Genomic DNA, 24,185 nt, shown 5'->3' with positions numbered 1-24,185 from the left:
GACATTTGGTTTCCAAATCTGAAATGATCCTGGTTTAAAACATTATTCAGGCAAATAAAGTGTCTGATGAATTTCTGAGTGTGTCTGAACGTTCAATGTAGGCTTTTGATTCTATACCTGGCTTTTAGCCAGAGCAGATATCGTAGGACCTCAGAGCCAGTATGACCCCTCCTAGATACAACAGAACTGTCCTAACATACAGAAACATACACAGGAGCCTACAATACAAGTGCTACAGGCACTTAAGCAAGCAAACGCTTTGGTTCCCAGGTGAGGGAACCATTCACAGGTAAATAGTTGCAGCCCATTCTTCATTGGGAAAGGTCTGACACCAGTGAGCCATCCTGGCCCCAAGAATTAACATGAATGATACAACGTTGGTGTGCAACTAGTCCTACATGTCCCTGCTTCCTAGGATTGTCTCCTTGGCCTAAAGATTTTGGAACTGGTAAAAAAAACTGAGGAGAGAAAGTTCATGGAAGGTTCACTCACATCACTGATTTTGTAGAATATATGTGAGGAGTACTGGAAACCCTGGATCATTCTTCCCTAAGTAAGAGAACACTGTGACTTGATTCAAAGTTTTTCTGTACACAGCTGGCCTAAAAAACCCTCCAATTTGATGAATGTTCTAGCATAAACATTTGAATTGATGTGTTATTTTGTAAACTTCCGCGGAACAAAGGCTTTGGCCTGTAAGAGCACATCTGTTTAGTTTTAAATACAAATCCATTGTGTAAGATACAGGTAGCCCGATGAAGGCTACACAAAGAATAGCAACTGAAGTAAAATTTGAATGGATATGGAGAACAGGAGTATACTGAAGACAACAATGACCCACATGTGCCCTAGGAACTGAAAAGCCTATTTAAAAAAAATTGTTTTAACGTATATTTATTTAAGAGAGAGACAGAGCATGAGCGAGGGAGAAGCAGAGAGAGGGAGACACAGAATCCGAAGCAGGCTCCAGGCTCTGAGCTGTTAGCAGAGAGCCTAATGCAGGGCTTGAACTCACGAACTGTGAGATCACGATCCGAGCCAAAGTTGGACGCTTAACCTACTGAGCCACCTAGGGGGCCCTCTGAAGAATCTACTTTAGTATAGATGTAGCTGAAGATGGCACTTGGTTAAGGCTATCGAAGGAGGTAGCAATGAAACTGAAAGCAGTAACTTGGCCTTGTCAAATATTGGTAAGAATGGTACATATGCTGTGCTAAATGCCATGCGCTATTTTAAGCACTTTACATATATTAACTTAGGCCTCCTTAACTCCACAGAGCAGGTACTGGTATCCTCAGGAAACTGACATACAAAGGGGAACTCACTTGCCTAAGACACAGCTAGTAAGTGGCCGAGCTGGCCTTCAAACCCAATCAGTCTGGCCCTGGAGTCAGTACTCTTAAATACCATGCTGTTAACTCTGCTTCCCTTAAATGAGCTAGAAAGAAAAACAAGAGTAACAGCAAATATGCATAAGTGGACTCTCCAGAATCTGTTCAAAATATGTCAGGAAGATTTTGACAGGCCATAATTATAATAACCAAAAAATAAGTTACTAAAAATAAAAATCAGGGTGCCTGGGTGGCTCAGTTAAGCATCCGACTTCAGCTCAGGTCATGATCTCGCAGTCCGTGGGTTCGAGCCCCGCGTCGGGCTCTGTGCTGAAGCTCAGAGCCTAGAGCCTGCTTTGTGTTCTATGTCTCCCACTCTGACCCTCCCCTGCTCGTACTCGGTCTCTGTCAAAAAGAAATAAACATTAAAAAAATTTTTTTAAAACATAAAAAAATAAAAATAAAAAAAACCAAAAATGTTAACTTTAACATGCTCTACTAAATATTTAGTAATTACCTTATGTATTCATTATAAAGTACCTTTTTAATTTTTTTTTTAAGTTTATTTATTGGGAGAGAGAGCACGCGTGCACAAGTGGAGGAAAGGCAGAGAGAGAAAGGTATAGAAAGAATCCCAAATGGGATCCCTCACTAACAGCACAGAGCCTGATGTGGGGCTCAAACCCACGAAATGTGAGATCATGACCTGAGCTAAAGTCTGATGCCTAACTGACTGAGCCACCCAGGTGCCCCCATTACAAAGTACTCTTAGTTCAATAATAAAATTTAAGCTTTAGATTTTTTTTAGATAAGAAAATACAGGTACAGTTTTCTAATTTGTCATGTTTTGACAGACTAACTTACACAAATCCTAATACGGCAGGCTACCAAATACCTGGCACTTCTAAGTGGTGAAAGTTACATCAAAAAGAGATAGTAATGTTCTTACCAAAATGAAAACAAAACAAAACAAAACACTTACGTATAAAAACTAGTATTTAAAACTTCTAAGTCACAAAACACAAAGCCAAAAGTTTTCATCGCTTCTTTCCTAAGCGTAACTACCTCTCCTCAATGGGGGTAGTTTTGTGAGTAGGCCAAAATTTCTGAGGAAGATGGGAACGTGGGCCTTTCCCCTCCTCGTCAGAAGTCATTTTGTTAAAACTTACAGTGGCCGTACGATGTTTCAAATACTAGGAGAAACAAATGAGTTCACTTAAGAACACAAAAAGCAAACGGTGATATAAAGATTAAGGAAAGGGAAGAAACATTTCAATAAGCTCAGATAGGACATGATGATACTGTCACAGGTCTGAGTATCTTCTTTATCTCCTAAGTAAATTGAGCCCCGACAGGAAAAAGATCACCTCACAGAGAATGCTGTGAGGTTTTTAAGTCGCTAGACTCCTTTCCATCTTCTCCTCCTCATCAGCTCTTGATACTGCTGTCAAATTCTACACACTGGCAAAGAAAAAAGGGGTGAAAGTTGAGGGATTGTATAGAGAAAGAATAAAAAATTTGTGATTATTTGAACTAAAATATTATAGCTATTAATACAATTAAAAATGCCTAAAACACATGGCCTGTCCTTAAAGAAATGTCTACGTGAACATTAAAACAACCATAAAGCACCTGAGAAGTTATTCATTACTTTTCAGCAGAAGAGCAACCTTCTCTTCTACCTCCCACCCACTTTGTTCATTTTTACAAAGGCACTGGGAAAAACGTGCTTGCTCCTTATAACGGCTGTCAATTCCGAGTCAGTTTGAAGTACAACTACCAACAACTAGGAGTCTCAAACTTGCTGAGTATTCACTTCTCCACAGACTCAGAACAGGGGGGCATTCACCTAGAATGGATACACAGGGACTAAGCCATTGAGAAGGCTGGAAAAAGGGCACCAAGGAGCTTTTCACAAACTGCAGGCTTTCCCGTACCAAACAATGCTGCCAAGCCCTGATAGGCCATATGAGCCTGATAGATTCTTATATGCTGGTTTTTAACCCTTTTTTAAAAAATAATTGAGATATAATTTACGTCACATTAAAAACTCACCATTTTAAAGTGTATGTCTCAGTGGATTTTAGTATATTCACCATAATGTAGAACTACCACCACTACCTAATTTTAGAACATTTCCATCACCCCCAAAATAAACCCCATACCTATCATCATATGCACTGATTTTACCCAAACTTTCTCCGCAGATATTCTGTGGCCCATGCAGGTATTTTAAGATGGCAGGCTGGGGTGAATCTACACAGTATCTATATGATAAGAAAACAAAAAGGCTACTGAACCCAAATTCTTGGCATTTTTAGCAATCAGACTAATATAATTTTTATATATTGTCTAAGAATGGCAGAGAAACTTACATTCAACATCCATCTTCACATAACACATTAGTGTGCCCCAAATTCATCCAAGATGTTAAAAGAAGGGAAGACAATCTACTAGGATTAGCCACAACTGTCCATAGTTGCAATTTCAAAATACAGAAGATGCAAATGTGGGAAAACCTCCTTTAGTATCAAGCATAGCTGGATTAAAACAAAACAAAACAAAACAACAACAACAAAACGAAAAACTTAATCATTAAGCAAACACTGCCCCGTTTGGGAAAATAATCCCTACACCAGTCCAGTATTTAAAGTAAGGTAGCTTTAAATGCAACCTTACTTTTATCATTCTTGTGACCTAGAGCCTCTCCTAATGAGAAAAATAACCTTTAGGCAAAGGTCTGGCAGGAAAGCCTGCAGATGTGTGGTGCTCAGGCTGCTGCAGGGCTCTTATTACCTAAGTGAGCTCATGGCTTCTAAGACACACAGGAAGGAGACCTCACCTTCAGGCATCAGGGTGTTGAAAGCGGGAGGAAGTAGGTCCACGAGGGTGTCTTGCTTTTGTGCACTTATCTGGGGTGCTATTTCCAGAGAAGGAGCTCCTTTATAGAGTGTGCCCAAGATGGATTTCTCTAAGTTGCTCTCAGAGTTGTCCAGCTGCCCTCACCAATAAGTCAGTCTTTGTAGGTTGATAGAAACCACCAGTCAAAGCAGATGCAAATGGATTGTGGGGAAGCCTTCTTTAGTATCTAACATAGCTGGATTAAAACAAAAAAACTTAACCATTAAGCAAATCTTCACTTTAATCATTACTTTAGATCATAGCAAATATCAACTAGGTGCTATGCTTGACTCTACCCTTAGCATGGGCACTTGATTCTTAATGGGGATATTGTGGGCTTGACTGATGGCCACAACGAGCTCTTAATTTTTGTCCTGTAAGAAATTAGTTCTACTTGATAAACAAGTAAACAAGATACAGAAATATTTATTGGTAATTTAACTCATGCTTGCTGAGGTTGCTTAGCAACACTTCCAGTGACTTCTGTTGCACAACAAGTTGTACTCTCCTAATGTATTTACAATTTTATTGCTATTTGCAATAATGATTTAAATACAATTTCATTTCCTGGATTTCCCAAAACACAGTCAGATGCAATCAAGTGAAGTCATGACATTTATACAATGTATAAATTAACAAATTTGCCTCAAAATAGTTATGTATGGAAATACTGCTACGTTATCCTTGTTTAAAGATGCCCAGGGAACAGTCCTAAGTTAAAATGACACGTGGCTAGATGAGGTCATAAAGCACTTATCCTCTGTCTACCTGTAAGAAATCACCCAGTGGCCAGAAACTCCAAGAAACCGTCACTGAACTAGAATTTCATTTTCCTTTACCCCAAAGGTATTAAGAAGTCTGAGGATCAACTGCAGGTGAAGGAATCCAAAAACGATCTAATGTCTTTAAGGCTTACAACCTCTTACAGGGACAGAATAATGAGTCAGAAACCTGGTTATTTTGGAAGGCAGGTTTTTTGGTGATCTTTCAACTGTATACTTTTCCTTTTTATTCAACTATATACTTTTAATAATGTAACTGTTATACAGCAAAAAGTCCAAAGTTAGGTAAATAGTAGATACATTTTGGAACGTAATTGCTCTGAAATTTCCCATTCTTAAATCTGTTTTTATAAAATTCTACTACAATATACAAGATGGACTTGTTCTGAAAACAAAACAAATTACCTAGCAAGATGTCAAGTAGAAGAGGACTACTACGTGCACATTATCCTTTTACTGCATGCTAATCAAATGCTTGAAGCTGTACAAAAGAGTTAACTAATATAGGCATTTTCTAAAGGGTAGGATTCCTCAAGTCTAGCACAAGTGCCTACCACACCAATTTGCTAAAAGAATTATTTCAAAGTTTTTTCTTAAAGCAAGATTATTCACAAATTTAGAGAAAAAAAAAGACCAACAAAATAATTATTCTTCAAACTATGTCACGAATAATCTTCTTGGTTTAGGAAAAAGATAGTTTAAACTCCAGGACTTTGCGGGGGCAAGAAGACAAGCCCACGGAAAGGCAATATTTGTTTTTGGTGGATTCAACTGTGTTTGCCAAGATTGTCTGCCATTATGATGATTGGCACTCAATTTTTTAAAATTTTTAAAGTTTGTTCATGTTTAAGCAATCTCTACACCCATTATGGGGCTCGAACTCTCGACCTCGAGATCAAGAGTCACGTGCTCTTCCAACTGAGCCAGCCAGGTGTTCTGAGTGGCAGTCAATTTTAACACATATTTCTTCCAGATTATTGCATATCACATAATCTCAAATAATATCAGGCACAAAAAATACACAAAGTTAGTGTACTTTATGTCCAAGTTTGAAAAAGTAAAAAAAAAAAAAAAAAAAAAAAAAAAAAAAGTTAAATACAGACATTTAAAAAAACAAAGGGTCTGTATCTGTATTCCACAATGGGATCGATGCAACATAAGGCCATATTCAGATTGGTATAAATTCTGGAAGTTCATGCTTATGAGGAAGAATTTTTAAAAATGCTGGCCAGCTCAAATTTTTAAAGCAAATATTAAAATAAAAATATTCCTGTATTCTAACCCCCAGGGATAACAAATGGGTTCACCTTAAAAAAAAAAAAATCAGTGCCAGTAAGGGTACAGGTGGCATCATCTGTATGCTCAAGCTCCCTGCAACTCAGAGCTGGCATGACAGGGGAATGAAGTTTTCCAAATCATCTGAATGCCCATAAATCTACCAAGGAAGACAAAGGATGTCCACCTCTGATTTTTGGTCATGAGAACAAACATACACACAAACGAACAGTTAACATGAAATAGAAGATGCAACACCTACAACCTCCAATCCACCCAATCAGGCTTGGGCGTTTGTTTCATCTACTTCTGTTCATTACTAAGCCACCGCAACAGCCAAGACTGATTGATGATTACTCTGCACTTACCCAACAAGGAATGGAAAGACAGATTTTAAACAAATGAGCGTCTGTAGGACAAAAACTCAGATATTAACACTTACACAGATGTTACCTTGTTTCATCTGTCAACTCAAAATTCTAAGAAAGCCCTTCCAATATAAATTCCACAGCATACTCAGTAACAACATACAGAGGTTGCCGAAACGTTACTCAAGATATTATACGTATTTTACGGAAAAATATGATCCAAGCAACCACAGATTATATAAAGACGCTCCAGTTTATGTGAAATCTGCAGATTTTCAAATCCAAACCATACTACTGCTTGACCACATCACTCAACTTGATCCGTATTCTCGGGAGGTAAGAGCATTTCACCAAAACCAATGGAAGAATGGCCGAAAGAACTCCAGTAATAAAGGACCAGCAAAGCAATGGCCTCAATAGAAAAGTAATGGTTAACGTGAGTCGGACTGTAGCCAAGAAAAAGCTTCCACTCCTTTCAACCAATAGCAGGGAATCTCACAAAGAAACCAATACACTTTCTAAAACCGATGTCCCCCAATCCCAGAACAGTTTCCCAATGGGGCTTACTTCTGTGAGTGACAAACAGGAGCTCCTCCTGTCTAGTTTTGATTCTTTCTACTCCAACAGGGGCTCCCTGCGCTCGGCTCACCAGGCGGCATTACTGTGTGGCTCTTAAGGGTTTTTCGACCCCCAGGTTCCAAATCTCCAGGCAGCCTCAGGTCCACCTGGGGATCCTTCTAAACATACACAGCACCTGGGAGGCACTCGAAGAGCATCAGGGAAATTGGAAACCAACATTTTGCTAAACAGGAGGGCCCGCCTCTGTATCTCTTTCTCCCGAGGCACCTAGCGCTAGGTAGTCGCTGAGCGTGCTTTGAAAGGACATAAAGAGGAGACGGGGACCTCCGCTCAGACACCAGCAGGTTCCCATCTCGCTGGACTCCTGCGGTGGGAGTGCTGGGGCTGGGGGCACGCTCGAACCCCGTCGCCCTCGTGGCCCCGGACTCAGGCCGGGTCAGCTGTCCCCGCGAGTTCCAGCAAGAAGGGCCGCCGTACGCAACACACGGGCTTCGGGGACACAAAAGGCCTCCGGGGTAGAGTGCGCGGGGCGCCTGACAGGACCTCGCGCCAACCGTCATTCACAGCGGCCCTAGGGCTGGCCCCCCCAGGGCACTCGTCCTGGCCGTGTCCTGGGCTTCTTATCGCCCCCGCGAGTGCCTGAGACTGTGGTTTTACGGTCTGAGGAACAGTTAGGCCTCAAAGGCCTGGCCTGAGATGTGTGCTCTCCGCACCCCGCGCTCCCGCCTTCCCCACTCAGCGGCGGGGACCGAGCTTCCCGCCCCACGGCCCGACCAGGGGTTGGTGGCAGTTAGAGGCGGTTGGGACCGGCCCCAGCAGGTTGGAACCGGTCTGGGCCGGGCCGGAGGAGGAAGGGGGGGAGGGAGAGGCCGCCTCGCGCTCTCCCTGCGCGCGTGACTCACGCTGGCCGCTGACGTCAGGCGTGCGCGCGCGGCGGGGGGGGCTCTACGTACGTGTAGTGCTGCGGTTTCTCGGGCTGTGCCTGCAGCACCTGAGCGGTAGCGGCCGGGGGCGCCGAGGAAGCTGCGGAGCCGCCGGGCCCGGGGCCCTTCGACATGGTCCTGTCTTCCTGCCTCTTCGCCGCTCCCCTTTTATTATTCAGTCTGCGCGGTCCGCGCCGAGGACCTAGTGCGCCTGCGCCGCGCCACGAGAACGTGAAGACCCCCCGCACGGCAGCAAGGGTTGCTGGGAGTTGTGGTCCTCGGTTCGGTAGGAATTTTACCGTCGGCAGAGGGTTGCTGCCGAAGGAATGGACCACAATACCCAGGGATCTTTGCAGACGGTGTCCCGGATGCTGACGGCCCGCCACGACTTGTGGGGATTGCAGTCCCGCGCCGTTTCTCCTTTTTGCCAGTGCGTTTCCAGTTTCTCAGAGGAGCTTTCCTCGAAACTGGACTTCCTGGAGAAGAAGGCGCTCAGAGCTACAGAGGCCCTACCGACTTCTGTGAAACAGTCTCAAGTATAATTTCATCGCCTACAGTGTAATGATTACTTCGCCACCGGAGTCAGTAGAGTTTGGGCTCAGTTCTGATGCCGGCCCCAACCGTGTGCTTAAGAACCTGTACTGTCCGTTTTTAGCTCTGGGCCTTTGAGCTGCAGACACCTGCAGTACTTCTCCAACATCCTTATTCTTGGGGCCGGCCTAGCTGGGGAGGCATGAAAGAAAGTGTGTCTGCTAGAAGTCAGTCTTAGAAATCTTTGCTAAAGTAGCGCTACGCGGCACAGTATTCCCGCATCTTTGCTGAGGCGCTTCATGAACCTTTACCCGCCCTGAAACCTGGAACTCCACTTGGGTCCCTTCTCAACTTGACACCTGGCCTGACCAACTTGTTTCCAGTACATTAGGGGCCAAAGACGAATTTAATCTCCGTCTAGAACAGTCTCAATTACACTGGCAAGTTGCAGGGGTGTTGAGAAGTGTCACACAGGGTCCAAAGGCAGATCTTGGGTTTGAGTAGGGGCGGGGCAATTAATAATCCACTACAGTTTTGTGCTCCGGTTGGCAGGCTTTCTATGTTTCTCGTCCTTGCTTCCCGCTAGTCCAGCAAAGTTCACAACGTGGATTTTGTAAAATAATCCAATTTCTCTGACCTAGGCACGCTGTGAGCTTTACAAAGCTCTTCGTGATGCATTGACACTTGTCATTTAACTTTGTTTTCCAGGGGCACCTGGGTGGCTCAGTCGGTTAAGCATCCGACTTTGGCTCAGGTCATAATCTCACAACCAGTGAGTTCGAGCCCTGCGTCGTCTGGCTCTGTGCTGAGAGCTCAGAGCCTGGAGCCCCTGTCTGCCTCTCCGCATCTCGTGTGCTCTCTCTCTCTCCCCCTCAAAATAAATAAATAAATTAATTTGTTTTCCGTATTGAGTCTATTTGAATCCATTGTTTTTAAGACCGATTTATACATGATTAGATAGGATTTTGTTAACTAATGATTGTCACGTAAAGGAAAACATTCCCGGTAATCTTGGGAGTGACGGAGGGTGGGGTGAACGGAAAATCGTTAATGCTTAAGAATGACACATACTTATTTTATTTAGTTCCGAATAGCCTCACATCAGAAGCCAAATTGTCAGCCTACAAAGTTGAGAAACTGGTATTTCCCAAACAGGCCAAATCAACTGTTTAACCACTAGGGGCGTGTGAAGATAAAAAAAATTCCAAAAGGACAAATAAAAGTTGTAGTATTGCTTTAACCCTGTTACTAAATCCAGGTAATTGGTTTGTATGTTATTCCCAAAATTCCCGAGTGTGATTTGAATGAAGAAATACAGTTCATAGCACTAGGCTTTCAGTAAGTGTATACCATAAGCCTCAGAATGAGTTGGTACTGGTAAAATTGGGAGATGATATCATCCAAACTGCTTTATTTACAAAAGAGGAAACCGAAACTTAGAGAATTTGCACAGAGTTACTCAGCAAGCACATGGCAGAACAAGGACTAAGTAGCTTACATGCTGCATCACTTGTACATTGTTTTGATTGTATAAACATTTTCAGTTCTTCCCCATTTCCTGTGTTGTCTTTTCTGCCCCGGTACCAATTTAGGAAAAAAAGAAATCTGTATAACCGCCCGAGGAAGAAAGAAACTATTTTCACTAACCATCCTTTAAATGGATAAATGTAAATCTATACCTAGCTTCTCATGGGGCAATTTTAGTTCTCCTCTAGTAATTAACTGCAAAAAGAAAAACAAAACCGGAGTGTCTGTCCTCTGGAGGCTTGGGACAGACAGGATTCTGGATCTTTTAGAAAATCCTTGGAACACAAAAGGATTGTTAACTTGCGAGCCCATTTCTTCTCCAGTACATTTGGGCGGTCAAAAAAAGTTAACCCTTGCAGGGTATTTTTCTGGTTACATCCCAGATCATTCGACGGCTTTCTACGTGGGATCTAACCAGTACCTTGATTCTTGGCTTTACACAGGTTCTGAGGACAGGGCGAGAGTCTCCATCTTGGTTTCTTAGCATCACATGAATGAAACAGAAAGCTTAATTTTTGCCCTACTGTAAATTTTGGGAAGAATGCAGAAATTAAGGTTGACCAAATTGTCGCATAAAAGTTTAGGTATGTGATAATTAAATACAAATTGTATCTGTTAAGATTGAGAGGGCTGAAATGAGAGGAATATGATACCGGAGATTCGGTCAAAGCCATTTTTGCCATACCCGATTTTTCAAATTGTGCATTTTCCCCCTCACTGTTGATAGAGGAGACCTTCAGTGTCACAAGTAAATTTTTGAGGTATTTGTCTTTATGTACACTAATTATCTGGTTAACATCTACACCTTTTATTTTGGTAAATTTAAAAATATTCAGGGGTGCCTACCTAGCTCAGTCAGTGGAACGTGTGATTCTTGATCTCAGGGTAGTGAATTCGAGCCCGATGCTGGGTGTAGAGATTACTTAAAAATAAAATTTTTGTGAAAAAAATTCTGTGAAGCCAGAGTAGGAACAATGGAGTAAAATGCCCAAAGCTCTATTTCAATGTTCTGAGCTTTGTTTGGCTGGTCTTAACCTTAAGCCTGCTTTGATATTTTATATACCTGTGTCATCAGGAGAACTGAGTATTACAAAACATCAAAGACATTTATTTAGGCAAAGGTAGGGATTACCATTTTTATACATTTGTCACGTTTCTTGAAATATCTACCAGAATATACCATTAAATACAAGGACACATATTTAATTTAGTTTTCTTTATTCTTTATGGACATGCAAATGCTGTTCTAGGACTATTCCCATTCTGGCTGTAGTCATTTCATTCAGTTGAATTAGGTAATTCAAAATATGCTGCTTAGTAGGTTACTTCTTAAGCATGTTGAAATTACAATGTAATGTAATTTGTGATGGTCTGAGAACATACAGAACAGGAAGCATAAAATCATTTATTGACATTTTTCTTTGTATCTACTATTTACTCCTACCTACACCACCAAACAAAAGAACTGCCTTTTGATTAAAATGTATATGCGTGATGTCTAAAATACTTGGTGATGTAATACGATTTGCTGAATTCTAATTTTGTACACTGTGTACATAACTATCAAAATGTGAAAGTAAATAATCACAGGGAACACATTTTATTTTACAACGGAAAATATTTGCAAAAACTTCCTTAAAGTAACTTCTCCTCCTGCATTTTATTAGCGAGATGCATCTATGGTTAGGCTCCTGCCCATCCCGTACCCTTAAGCCCTGATAGAGACCAATGCAATTCATTTGCATTGACTTTCTATTGTAGAGCTTTGGAACCAAGGGAAGGATCCAAACATAGCTTCATTTTATCCAATCAGAAGAGCCGCTTCGTGCTAACCTCTGATTCGCCCATTCCTCTTTGCATTCATCCAATCATCAGGCCACTTTAACAGCCAATCAGCGGCCTAGATACCCACCAATCCGGGAGCGGGGCCGAAGCACGGCCTTTGTGTCGGGGATGTCAGCGCGTCGGCGAAAGCTCCCGCCAATAGAAAAAGTCGTTGGTGTATGCAAATGAATCCCCTATGACGCAGAGACGCAGCGTGAAGCGTGGGTATAAAAGCGGAGGCAAAGGGGGGGCTTGGAGCACAGAGCGGTTTGGTCGTTCGTTGGAGGGTCCTCTTTTCTTTGCTCGGCGACTGCGGCTCTTCATTGGGGAGCAGGAGCGGCGCGACGATCGGAGAAGCGGCCTAAGACTTCGGCGTTGGGTAAGTGTTGGCGGTTTTACTCTTTGTTCGAGGCCCCGGCAGCCGTTGATGCCGCGGGCCGCAGCCGTTGGGAACGGAGCGCTGGCCGGTGCGGGCCGCTCGTGTCGGGTGTGGGGCCGGGAGGTTTTCCCTTGGGGCTTCGTTCCGGAACCGCGTCTCCGCCTCTTTCCCGGTGGTGATTCAGAGGTCCCGACGCCGGGTTCCGGGCAAGCGGGGCCTCCGCCCGTCGAGGAGGGGAAGTGACTCCTCCCCGCGCTCCCCCTCCCGGGGGAGGCCGCCGCCGCCGCTCCTCGCAGCCTGAGTCATTAGGGGAGGGGGAGGAGGCGGCGGCCCCGGGCCATCTGCCGCGGCAAAGAGGCGGAAGGGCAGGGGCGCCGAGCCCGTCCCATCCTCCGCCCCCGGGAGGCTAGCGCCACGGCCCGAGAGTCACGGGTGTCTTCTTTAGGTAAAAGAAAATGGCCCGAACCAAGCAGACTGCTCGTAAATCTACGGGTGGGAAAGCGCCCCGTAAGCAGCTGGCCACTAAAGCCGCCAGGAAAAGTGCTCCCTCTACTGGCGGGGTGAAAAAGCCTCATCGCTACAGGTAGGCGAGGCGGAAGGAAAACAATGACCCGGCGGCGCGCGGCCCCCAAGCGGGAGCGCTGTCCGCTCTCGGGGATCCGCTTACACTCTCCTGCCCGCTGCAGGCCCGGGACCGTTGCGCTTCGAGAGATCCGTCGTTACCAGAAATCGACCGAGCTTCTGATCCGGAAGCTGCCTTTCCAGAGGTTGGTGAGGGAGATCGCCCAGGATTTCAAAACCGATCTGAGGTTTCAGAGTGCCGCCATTGGTGCGCTGCAGGTAAGACGAGCGTGGCTGGAGTAGGATCGGAGGGCTTCTGCGTGGCTTCTCGTCCTCGGAGAGAGTTTAATGGTGTGGCTCTTGTGCTCCACAGGAGGCCAGTGAAGCGTACCTGGTGGGTTTATTTGAAGATACTAATCTGTGTGCCATCCACGCTAAGAGAGTCACCATCATGCCCAAAGACATCCAGTTGGCTCGCCGGATACGGGGAGAGAGAGCTTAAGTGAAGGCAGTTTTTATGGTGTTTTGTAGTAAATTCTGTAAAATACTTTGGTTTAATTTGTGACTTTTTTTGTAAGAAATTGTTTATAATATGTTGCATTTGTACTTAAGTCATTCCATCTTTCACTCAGGATGAATGCGAAAAGTGACTGTTCACAGACCTCAGTGATGTGAGCACTGTTGCTCAGGAGTGACAAGTTGCTAATATGCAGAAGGGATGGGTGATATTTCTTGCTTCTCATGATGCATGTTTCTGTATGTTAATGACTTGTTGGGTAGCTATTAAGGTACTAGAATTGATAAATGTGTACAGGGTCCTTTTGCAATAAAACTGGTTATGACTTGATCCAAGTGTTTAACAATTGGGGCTGTTAAGTCTGACCATACATCACTGTGATAGAATGTGGGCTTTTTCAAGGGTGAAGATACAAGTCTTAACCACAGTGTAACTTACAGTTTCCTTAAAAAAAAAAAAAAAAAAAAAAGTAAAACTGGCAGCTATAGAATACACTATGTGCATTTATAATAGCTATTTTATATATTGTAGTGTCAACATTTTTAAATTAAATGTTTTACATTCACATGTGGTGGGGAGTCTTGTCATTAAGGTGTGTGTAATTTAAAGTCCAGTTGGTTTTCTCCTAACTAGACTGCACTTGTTTTCATGAGAGTAAACTGCTTTGCAAATTATACCTTGCATAAGTCCTCATTCTACCACATGTTAACTAACCCTCTAGCTGATTAATGCAGACACTAAGGGGGGGATTTTATTTATAAGGGCTCTAGAATATAATACAAGTTATTCACACCAGCATCATCTGTTACTAATATTCTATACTAGTTAGTGCAGCTTTTCTTTGTGTTGTGACTGGTCTCATAACTAGGTTTTTTCTCTACAAAGAGGAAACCATACCGAAGTTCTTTTCCTTGTGGAGTTTGTATTATAATAACCCTTAGAGTAAACTTGCTGTGGGAGAGGGGCACACAACTCCAGCTTCTTGAGCCTCTGCCAGTTAAGGTGGTGTCAGGTTAGGTTACATCTGATACATGGTCCTGGAAAAATCACTTTATAGAGGTGGCCTTCCAAGTGGTTTTAAAAACTAACCTTCTATTGAAGTCTTTAGGTCAATTATGTATGTTGACTAAATTTACAAATAAACTTGTTTATTCAACGAAGTGTCAAAAACCTACATTGAGTATACAGAGAAATACATCCATTATTTAGGTTCTTTGTATCTTGAAGCTTGAGCTTGGTCTATATCTGGTTTTGCTTGGTAGACGAGCCATTTGTATACAAAAATGACGAATTTCCGTAGACCAGTCGTTTCACCGCAAGTACAGAGTACCTTGGTTTAAGCCACTTTTTCAGTACGAAGCTAGTTTAATTGACCAGTGATGGTCCACTGTAAGCTTGTTAGTATCTAGATCTAGTCAGCAAGACCATGGGCACAACGGCCACTGGTCATCAGATGAGCATTTTGTGTGTTTGAAGCTAGTAGCTATAGAAAAGATAGTTGTGCCCTGATAAAGTAGCGTTTTAAAAAAAAAGTTTGGGTTAGTTTCACATTCAAGGGGCTTATGAAGAGACGCAAGTTAGGATACGTAGGCTTGATTCTTGGCAGCTTAATGAGTCTTCGCGAGGCACTGAAGGTGGGAGGGTGGAGTCCAACAACTGCTCTGGAGCAGTGACTTCCCAATTCTGATGATCGCAACATTGTTTCTGAAGGACGTTGCCATCTTGGACACGGGAATGTGCTGTGGGGTGCCTGGCAGTGTCTGAGTAGTAGACTTAACTATGGTGATGTCCGTTTGTTGAGTTTACTAGTTGTGATAACCCAAGTGGGGTGAAACTTGACTCTTCCCAGTACGACTTGGGTACATCCTGATGTAGACGTTTGTGGGTTTTATTGGGCAGCTTGGAATCTTGCTGCTTAAAATAGTGCAGCTTGTGCTTGCACAGTTTGCATGAGCAAACTTAACCCAGCAGTCGAAAGTATCTTTTGGTTCTAGGAAGCTGCCCACACAGGATAACCCTGGGTTTTAGGTGATGGAACAGAATCTGTAAGGAGAAAAGCAAAAGCTGGAGCTGATGAAGGTATCCTGTGCCCTTGATGAGACAAAAATAAAGTTTTTTGAAGTTGAGATTATCTCATCTTGTTAATGGTCTTCATTTGAATTGATAATATCTATTTCACAAATAAAACTTTTTGTGGGGAAATGCCCAGAAAGTTTGCCTTCTGACTCAGCTGGGGGGGGGAGGGGGGGGATGCATTCAGAAAGGACAGGCGGACCCCCTTTTGAAAGGTGTCACAGTTTGCTCAAGGCTGCAGATTTGTGCCTGTTGAGCCTGTGGATTAATGGTGCATTTCTTGACTGTCGATGGATTTGATTAGGCCAGACCCGTTGAGGGCCGGAAGTGTCCGCATCCTGCACGGGCTCTGACTACCAGGAGATCTTGAACCAAGCTGTTTATTGCCCTTGTCCTGAAGCCCTCAGCCTGGCCAAAAGCCAGGTCCACCCTGGTGAGGTAGCCCCCATTGCTTTTCCTCCACACCTGTTTGTCCTTGCATTCCCCTTTTTCCCTGCTAGGCTAATAGTAATTATGGACCTGTGGGCCCTTGTTTCTAAGTCTGAAATAATCCCTGCTTCATCCTTAAACTGGTATGTGTAAAACCAGATGATTTATTCAACATGTAGAAATTACACTCTATTTACAAGATTTAAGGTGGTGGGGTGCCTGGGTGGCTCAGTCAGTTGAGCGTCCCAACTTCGGCTCAGGTCATGATCTCAAGGTTCGTGAGTTCGAGCCCGGCATCGGTCTCTGTGCTGACAGCTTGGAGCCTGGAGCCTGCTTCGGATTCTGTGTCTCCCTTTCTCTACCCCTTCCCCTCTCATCCTCTGTCTCTCAAAGATGAATAAACGTTAAAAAAAAAAACGGGCCCGTGGGTGGCTCAATCAGTTGAGCGTCCGACTTCAGCTCAGGTCATGATCTCACAGTCCGTGAGTTCGAGCCCCACATCGGGCTCTGTGCTGACAGCTCAGAGCCTGGAGCCTGCTTCAAATTCTGTCTCCCTCGCTCTCTGCCCCTCCTCCTCTCATGCTCTCTCTGTCAAAAATAAACATTAAAACAAAAACTGCAAAGTTTAAGGTAGTATGAAAACAGGCAAGCACTTCAAACCCAACTTACTTAAATATATCTTAAGTTTCCTTGTTTATTTTTTGAGAGCGTGCAAGTGGGCCAGGGACAAAGGAGGGGGAGGAGAGAGAGTCCCAACCAGGCTCTGCACTGTTGGCCAACGGACTCAAACCCACAACTGTGAGATCGTGACCTGAGCCGAAATCCAGCTAGATGGATGTTCAAGCCACTGAGCTACCCAGGTGCCCCAAACCCAGCTTATTTACAGAGATCTGCCCTTAGACAAATAGCTAACTGGGTCGTCCTCACACTTCAGTGAGAAGGAAGGACAGATCCGGGAGAGGCCAGCAATGGCCACCCCATACCCCTTGCGGGGGCTTCCCAGCCAGGGAGGCTCAGAGTGTAGGGAAACAAGGTCTGAGCTAACTGGCTGGACTGGAAATTGACTCTTTTCCACTCAGTTCCTCAGTCATTCCTCAGCTTTCTCCCCGGGGCTCTCCCTAGCTGGCTCCTTGCAAGCACTGCCTCCTGCCTGGCGGTGGGCATGGGGGCTGGGGCCTGTGCAGCACTTGGAAAGCAGGCCCCTTCTGGATCACTTTCAGGTAGAGTAGCAGAGGGTAGACACAGTCCAGTCAGCTGTCTGCCAGTGGCTCAGCAGGAAACTTGGGCTCGCCCTTCGGTTCCCACAAGACGGGGCCAGCCTGTGTCCGGGGGCAACAGCAGAGGGGGCCAGAGAGCAGAACCTCAGGCCTGTGGCCAGCCCAGCCCGCCAACGGGGAAGGGCGAGGTGTGGTTTTCACCACACCCGTCCGCAGCTGTCTCACTGGTGGTGCTGTGGTCTACTGGGCATGAGAATCTTGAGCCCCCACCCTGAGCCTCCGGTCCCCACCCCTGCCTCCCCGTCCCTTGGGTTGGGAGTGCTTCACCGTCACCCCACTGTGGCCATCACAGCCTGCTTTCCCTCAGCCCTGACACTGAGGCACGGACCGAAGAACACCGCTGAGCTGGCTGTGCCGTGCCTGGGCCCCACGGCCTCTTCCTCCCTCAGCCCAGTGGTGGTCCCACCTGCCCCCGTTGGGCATTCCTCAGGGGGAGTCCGTCCAGCTGGGCCTGGCTTTGGTCGGCAACTTCAGCACAGGCAGCTGGCCGTCTAGCTGCCTTCCTAAGGACAAGGCTAGGGGAAGGAAGGAAGGGCCAAGTCCCTGCCCAGGCTGCTAGCCCAAATCCCGCAGCACCCCCACGGAGAAGGCTAAAAATGCCCCCTTGGGCCAGATGGCCGGCCTTTTGGCTCCCTGACCCCTTTGTCACCTCTTTGTCAGCACGTGTGGGGAATGAGCAAGGTTGTAGATTGAGGTGATGCAGCTGGGTCAGCTTGGAGTTTACACAGAAGAAGGCTGTGCCGTGAGGTGGAGCCAGGGCCTGGTGTCCTGCCCCCTGGGGGGTGTCTGCTCCCCGTGGCTCTGTTAATTGCCCAGCAGCCCCCTGGCGGTGAGGGATCCCACCTGGATACCACCATTGTTCCAAGCAGGATCATGGAACTTCTCTGGGATGTGCCCCTTGCCTGAGCATCAGGGGCCAGGACTGTCGGTCAGGCACACCCAGGAGAAGCATGTAGCTTTCTGCCCTGAGCAGAGGACCCTCCTCCACCCCACGTACACCATCACCCTTCTCCATAGAGGAAGCTCAGAGTTCTGCAGTCACCCTCACTACCAGGGAAGCAAGGGCAGGGGCTTTGGTGAGGCTGTGGTCCCTGGAGGGGCTATAAAGCCACACATGACTTGGAAGGGTGCCAGGGACTGGGGTCTTGTCTCCATCCAGTAGCTGCCAACCCTAGTTCAGGAATATATACAGTGGGAATGGAGGGTGGGCAGTGCCCAGTGCAAGGTGCAAGAACAGATTGCTGTGGGGCGTCTGGATGGCTCAGTTCGTTAAGCAGCGGTCTTCGGCTCAGGTCATGATCTCACGGTTTGTGAGTTCAAGGCCCGTGTCAGGCTCTGTGCTGACAGCTTTGGATGCTGTTTCTCTCTCTCTCTCTCTCTCTCTCTCTCTCTCTCTCTCTCTCTCTCTGCCCCTCCCCTGCTCAGCCTCTTGCTCTCTCTTAAAAGCAAACATTAAAAAAATAAAAACATCAAAAAATAAGAAAAGGGTGCCTGGGTGGCACAGTCAGTTAAGCATCAGATTCTTCATCTCGGCTCAGGTCATGATCTCACAGTTCATGAGTTCAGGCCCCTGCACTGTTGGTGCAGAACCTGCTCGGGATTTTGTCTCTCCTTCTCTCTGACCCTTCCCTGCTTGTGCTTGCTTTCTCTTTATCAAACTTAAAACAAAAACTTAAGAAGAGAGGCCTGCGGCCCTAAGCTGTCCCCTGCATCTTGGGAGTCTGGATTTCTCCCTGGCCATTGGCATGACGGTCATCAGCCTAGAGAACAGGAACTTCAGGGACATGGTGGGGGCCCCAAATAAAGATAAGGCCTAAAGCTGGCCCCTCTTAGCGGAAGCATCCAAGGCCAGGGAGGGACAAGAAGCTCCTGGTGCTTTGAAGGAAAGGCCTAAGACTTGCTTGTATTTGGAGTTGTGCCTGGCACACAGCAGAAGCTCCAGACGTGTTTGCTGACCAGCCCGGATGGCCTTGGCAGCCCACAGCACAGCTGGCTGGATCTGCTCCTGGCATGGGTGGCAAAGAATGAGCCCAAAGTCCCAAGAGCTTTGGTTACCGGCCTGGCTTCCAAACTGGGAGTGTTCCATGTAGAAACTGGGGCTCCAGTGGTCCCCGAGAACCGCTGCCCCCTCCCGTCCCTTATTAGAATCTGAGCTTTGTGTCTTGACACTTCAGTAAGCAGAAGCTATAGCAGGTCAGGATGCTGCTGGGGACAGGGTGGTAGCTGAGAGGATAGGCTCAGGGTCAGCCAGGCTCAGGTTCAAGGCCCAGCTCCCCCATGTGGATGAGTTTCCGAACCCATCTGTGCTTCCCTATCTGTAAAACGGGAATAAAAGCAGTGTCTAATAGGCTTGAAAGGATTTAATGACATAATCTGTGCAAAGCCTGGTGACTAAAAATATTTGACAGCAGAAGTAAAGGGCACTGACCAATCAGAACACAGACTGGTAGTAAACAACCAGTACTGCCCTCTGGCTGAGTACAGCCCCGATATCAGGGCTTACCACAAGCTCAGTATCAGTATTACCAACATTACAGAAGCTGCTATCATTCATGTTACAGCAGGGCAAAGGGGGTCCAAATCAGAAGATAGGTTAGCCCTCTGGAAACAACCACAAAGAGAAACTCCCAGAATGAGTGAGAGGGTGGCCATCTGCCGAGAGCAAACATTTTCAGAGAAGGTGTCCGTAGATATCAGCATGGGAGATGTGGACCCAAATCCCATCAGGGGTCCAGGCTGTGACTGCAGCAGAGAAGCTAGAGCTACACAGAGCTCAGAGACCCTCAGTCGCATGAAGAAAAACCAAGTCTAAAAAAACTTTTTTGAACATTTATTTATTTTGGGGGCACCTGGGTGGCTCGGTTAGTTGAACGTCCGACTTTGGCTCCGGTCATGATCTCACTGTTCATGGGTTTGAGCCCCGCGTCTGGCTCTGTGCTGACAGCTCAGAGCCTGGAGCCTGCTTGGGATTCTGTGTCTTCCTCTCTCTGCCCCTCCCTGGCTCGTACTCTTTCTCTGTCTCTCAAAAATAAATATGTGTGTGTGTGTGTGTGTGTGTGTGTGTGTGTGTGTGTGTGTTTTAATGTTTGTTTATTTTTGAGAGAGAGAGAGAGAGAGAGCATGAGCAGAGGAAGGGGCAGAGAGAGAGGGAGACACGGAATCCGAAACAGGCTCCAGGCTCTGAGCTGTCAACACATAGCCCGACACTGGGCTCAAACCCACGAACCGTGAGATCATGACCAGAACCGAAGTTGGATGCTTAACTGACGGAGCCACCCAGGTGCCCTGAAAAACTGAGTCTAGCAGGAAGGACCCAAAGGCTAAGAACAGCACAGAGACGGACACAGATTCTGGTAGGGAAGAGGCACTTCTAGAGTGCCTGTCTTCAGTCAGGAGCCAGTTCTCACTATCGCCTGGACAGATGTGGGTCAGCAGCCTCTAGGCCTGCCTCAGCCACTGGGCATCTGGCTGGCACCATGGTATTTCCATCACTGTGGTGGGTATCACTGGCAATTCGGTCACGATACCGCAGTCCCGTGTGACAGATGGCTCTGGCTGTGCTGGTACGAGTGAGTTTTTCAGCCAGTAGAGCAGAGGACAGACCAATAAGGGTGCCACCCCGCCCCGCTCCCGCCAATCCTGTGACATCTGGCCAGAAAAGTGGGAGCGAGGGTCAGAGGTCAGAGGCAGACTTCTCCTGAACAAATTTCATGTAACCCGCTAGAAGGGCTTCAGAAACAGAGTAAACACATCTTCCAAATAAAATCGATGTTTCAGAGTTCCTCGGCCGGACAAACAGGAACACTTGCCTTTAGATCAAATCCAGGTTCTCTAAGACTGAAACAATACAAAGGACGAGTATAGGGCAAATGGATATGTTTTCAATCAAAGTGAAACAATGGAAATAAAAACAAGGGTGTAGGCCTGGCAGGCATTGGGATCCCTCCTCTCTCTCTCCTTATTTAGAAAGCGTTCCTCCTCCATCCCAGCACTTAGCCAGAGGGGGCCGGATGGTGTCTGCCTCCCACCCAGAGCAGGAGAGCCTGGGGCTTTTATCTGGCCAATTGCACACAGGAGAGTCCACTGGTGTCTGTTGAATTAATGGATGACTGATAATAACAGCAAATATTTATTCTGTGCTTACCAGTGCCAGGTGCTAGGCTGGGCACTTTATGAAAATGATCTCATTCAGTTCCTTTTTATAACCGTTTGTTGGGAGGAATCGCTAGCCCCCATTGTGCAGATGAGAAACTGAGGCTCAGGTGCAGTCATCTGCCTGAGATCGTAAGAGCAGAGATTTGGGCTCAGGACTGTTGGGTGTCAGAGCTCAGGTGGGTAAAGCATTCACAGAGAAGCGGATGCCTGGTCCCACACGTCTCTGAGAGTGGTGCCTGGATGGGAGGCATGGTTTATGAGTTTAATCCCATTTCAGCCAGCGCCAAGGGCCACTCATTGTCTTGTCTTTTGTTTTGCCTACGCTACAAAAGGCTTTACTGAGGAGCGCTCAAAGGGAGCAGGCCATCAGATGGAATTTGGGATAGTTTCATTTCCCAAGTTGTTTTTGTTTTTTATAATAGAGCAAGCATGAGCAGGGGAGAGGGGCAGAGGGAGAGAGAGAGCCTTCGCGTGGAGCCTATTTAAGCGTTTATTTAATTAGATATTTAATTATTCATTTAAGTAATCTTTACACCCAAGGTGGGGGCTCAATCCTACGACTCTCGGATCATGACCTGAGCCTAAATAAAGAGATGCTTAACTGACTGAACCACCCAGGTGCCCCCAAGGTTTTCTTTTTAAAAAGCAGCTTTTATTGAGGGGTGCCTGGCTGACTCAGTCAAAAGAACACTCGACTCTTGATCTAAGGATTGTGAGTTCAAGCCCCACGTTGGGTGTAGAGATTACTTAAATGAAAAAATAAATTTAGGGGTGCCTGGGTGGCTCAGTTGGTTAAGCGTCTGACTTCGGCTCGGGTCATGATCTCACAGTTCAGGAGTTCGAGCCCCACGTCGGGTTCTGTGCTGACAGCTCAGAGCCTGGAGCCTGCTTCGGATTCTGTGTCTCCCTCTGTCTCTGCCCACCCCCACCCCCACCCCCACCCCCCGCTGGTGCTCTGTCTCTGTCTCTCTCAAAAATAAACATTAAAAAAAATTAAAAAAAAACAGGTTTATTGAGATACATTACACATATCATACAATTCACCCATTCCAAGTATAAAATTCCGTGGTTTTAGTATATTTGAAGATCTGTGCAACCATCACCACGGGCAATTTTAGAACACTTTCCACACCACAAAGAGAACTCGGTACCCTTGGTTATCACTCTTTATCCCCTCCATTTCCCTCAGCCCTAAGCAACAACTAATCTCCTTTCTGTCTCTGCAGATTTGCCTACTCTGAACATTGTGTGTATCTGGAATCATACAACTTGTGGTCTTTTGTGACTAGCTTCCGGCCTTTGCCACGCGTTCAAGGCTCAACCATGTAGTTCCATACTGTGTACCAGCACTTCACTATTTTTATGCCTGAGCAAAATTCATTGTTATGGACATGCCACATTCTCTTTATCCATTTATCCCTTTGGGTTGTTAACATCTTTTTTTTTTTTTTTTTTAAGTTTATATATTTATTTATTTTTTAGTAATCTCTATACCCAATGTGGAGCTCGAACTCATGACCCCAATATCAAGAGTCGCATGCTCCTCCAACTGAGCCAGCCAAGGGCCCTCACTTGTTACCACCTTTTGGCTAATGTGAATAGTCCTACCATGAGCATTAATGTAGAAGTTTTGTGTGGACCTATGTTTTTTGGGTTTTTTTTAATGTTTATTTATTTTTGAAAGGCGCGGGGGAGGGGCAGAGACAGAGAGAGAGAGGGACAGAGGATCTGAAGCAGGTTCCGCGTTGACAGCAGTGAGTCAGATGCCAGGCTGGAACCCACGAACCGTGAGATCATGACCTGAGCCGAAGTCCAGACGCTCAACCGACAGAGACACCCAGGCGCCCCTGGACCTACGTTTTCAATTCTCTTGTGTACGTACTTAGGAGTGAAATTCCTGGGTCACATGGGCACTCTATGTTGAGCATTTGGTGGAAATGCTTAACTGTTTTACATTCCCACCAGAGACTGAGGATTCTGATTTCCCCACATTCTCAGCAACATTGCTGTAATTGCTATTGTCTTTCATTTTGGCCATACTAATGGGTGTGAAATAGCACCTCATTGTGCTTTTGGTTTACATTTCCTTAATGCTAATGATGTTGAGCACCTTTTCATGTGCTTATTGGCCATTTGTAATCTTCTTGGGGAAAACGTTCAAGTCGTTTGCCTATTTTAAATTTATTTGTCTTTTTTGAGTTGTAGGAGTTCTTTATATGTTCTTGATACAAGGCCCTTAAATATATGATTTGCAAATATTTTCTCCCATTCTGTGGGTTGTCTTTTTACTTTCTTCATTGTGTCCTTTGACGCAGGAAAGTATCTTATTTTGATGAAGTACAACTTATCTATCTTCCTTTTATCTCTTGTGCTTTTGGTGTCATATCAAAAAAGCCACTGCCGAGGTCACAAAGATTTATCCCTATATTTATTTCTAGAAGTTTTCAGAGCTGCCTTTTAAAATTTTTCTTAAAAAAAAATTTATTTTATTTTAGAGAGAGAGCACGCAAACAGGAGGGGGGGGAGGAGGCAGAGAGAGAATGTTAAGCAGGCTCCACGCTGAGCTTGGAGGCTCGATCCCTCGACCCTGGAATCAGAACCTGAGTGGAAATCAAGAGTTGGAGGCTCAACTGACTGAGCCGCCCAGGCACCCCCAGAGCTGCATTTTTTTTTTAATTGAAGTGTACATAACATACAGTGTTATGTTAGTTTCAGGTGTACAACATAATGATTCAACAATTCTATACATTACT

The 24,185-nt window shown here is 45.6% G+C and overlaps 2 protein-coding genes across 6 annotated transcripts in view; one reads left to right on the top strand and one right to left on the bottom strand.

Annotated features, from left to right (window-relative positions):
• UNK (unk zinc finger) overlaps positions 1–8,534 on the bottom strand; it is a 33,362-nt gene extending 24,828 nt beyond the window's left edge. Inside the window, exons 1-4 of one of the 5 annotated variants that reach the window (XM_042967507.1) lie at positions 8,190–8,272; positions 4,174–4,428; positions 3,707–3,871; positions 3,522–3,598 (exon numbers count right to left, since the gene is read on the bottom strand). In XM_042967507.1, the coding sequence (XP_042823441.1) occupies positions 3,522–3,598; positions 3,707–3,715 (86 nt within the window). In that variant the 5' untranslated portion in view covers positions 3,716–3,871; positions 4,174–4,428; positions 8,190–8,272. Of the gene's footprint in view, positions 1–3,521; positions 3,599–3,706; positions 3,872–4,173; positions 4,429–7,224; positions 8,127–8,189 lie in introns of those variants that run through there. The other 4 variants (XM_042967506.1, XM_042967508.1, XM_007091271.3 and 1 more) reach the window with 4 other exon arrangements.
• A 3,748-nt stretch (positions 8,535–12,282) lies between these two features.
• Positions 12,283–15,629, top strand: LOC102949432 (histone H3.3A). Its single transcript, XM_007091267.3, has 4 exons — positions 12,283–12,420; positions 12,866–13,003; positions 13,107–13,260; positions 13,355–15,629. Exons 2-4 carry the CDS (start codon positions 12,876–12,878, stop codon positions 13,481–13,483), a joined length of 411 nt encoding a protein of 136 aa, XP_007091329.2. The 5' UTR covers positions 12,283–12,420; positions 12,866–12,875; the 3' UTR covers positions 13,484–15,629.
• Positions 15,630–24,185: the final 8,556 nt, after the last annotated feature.

This window comes from Panthera tigris, chromosome E1 (assembly GCF_018350195.1).
Source record: "Panthera tigris isolate Pti1 chromosome E1, P.tigris_Pti1_mat1.1, whole genome shotgun sequence".
NCBI classification, from domain to species: Eukaryota; Metazoa; Chordata; class Mammalia; order Carnivora; family Felidae; genus Panthera; species Panthera tigris.
Note: the sequence above shows the minus strand (reverse complement) of the source record. Positions and strands in the feature narration are given on the sequence as shown.

Bases quoted from the DNA above. Each gene is read 5' to 3' on its own strand.
- LOC102949432 (XM_007091267.3), top strand. From the start codon at position 12,876: ATGGCCCGAACCAAGCAGACTGCTCGTAAATCTACGGGTGGGAAAGCG. The intron at 13,004-13,106 runs GTAGGCGAGGCG...TGCCCGCTGCAG, and splicing joins AAAAAGCCTCATCGCTACAG to GCCCGGGACCGTTGCGCTTC. The intron at 13,261-13,354 runs GTAAGACGAGCG...TGTGCTCCACAG, and splicing joins CCGCCATTGGTGCGCTGCAG to GAGGCCAGTGAAGCGTACCT.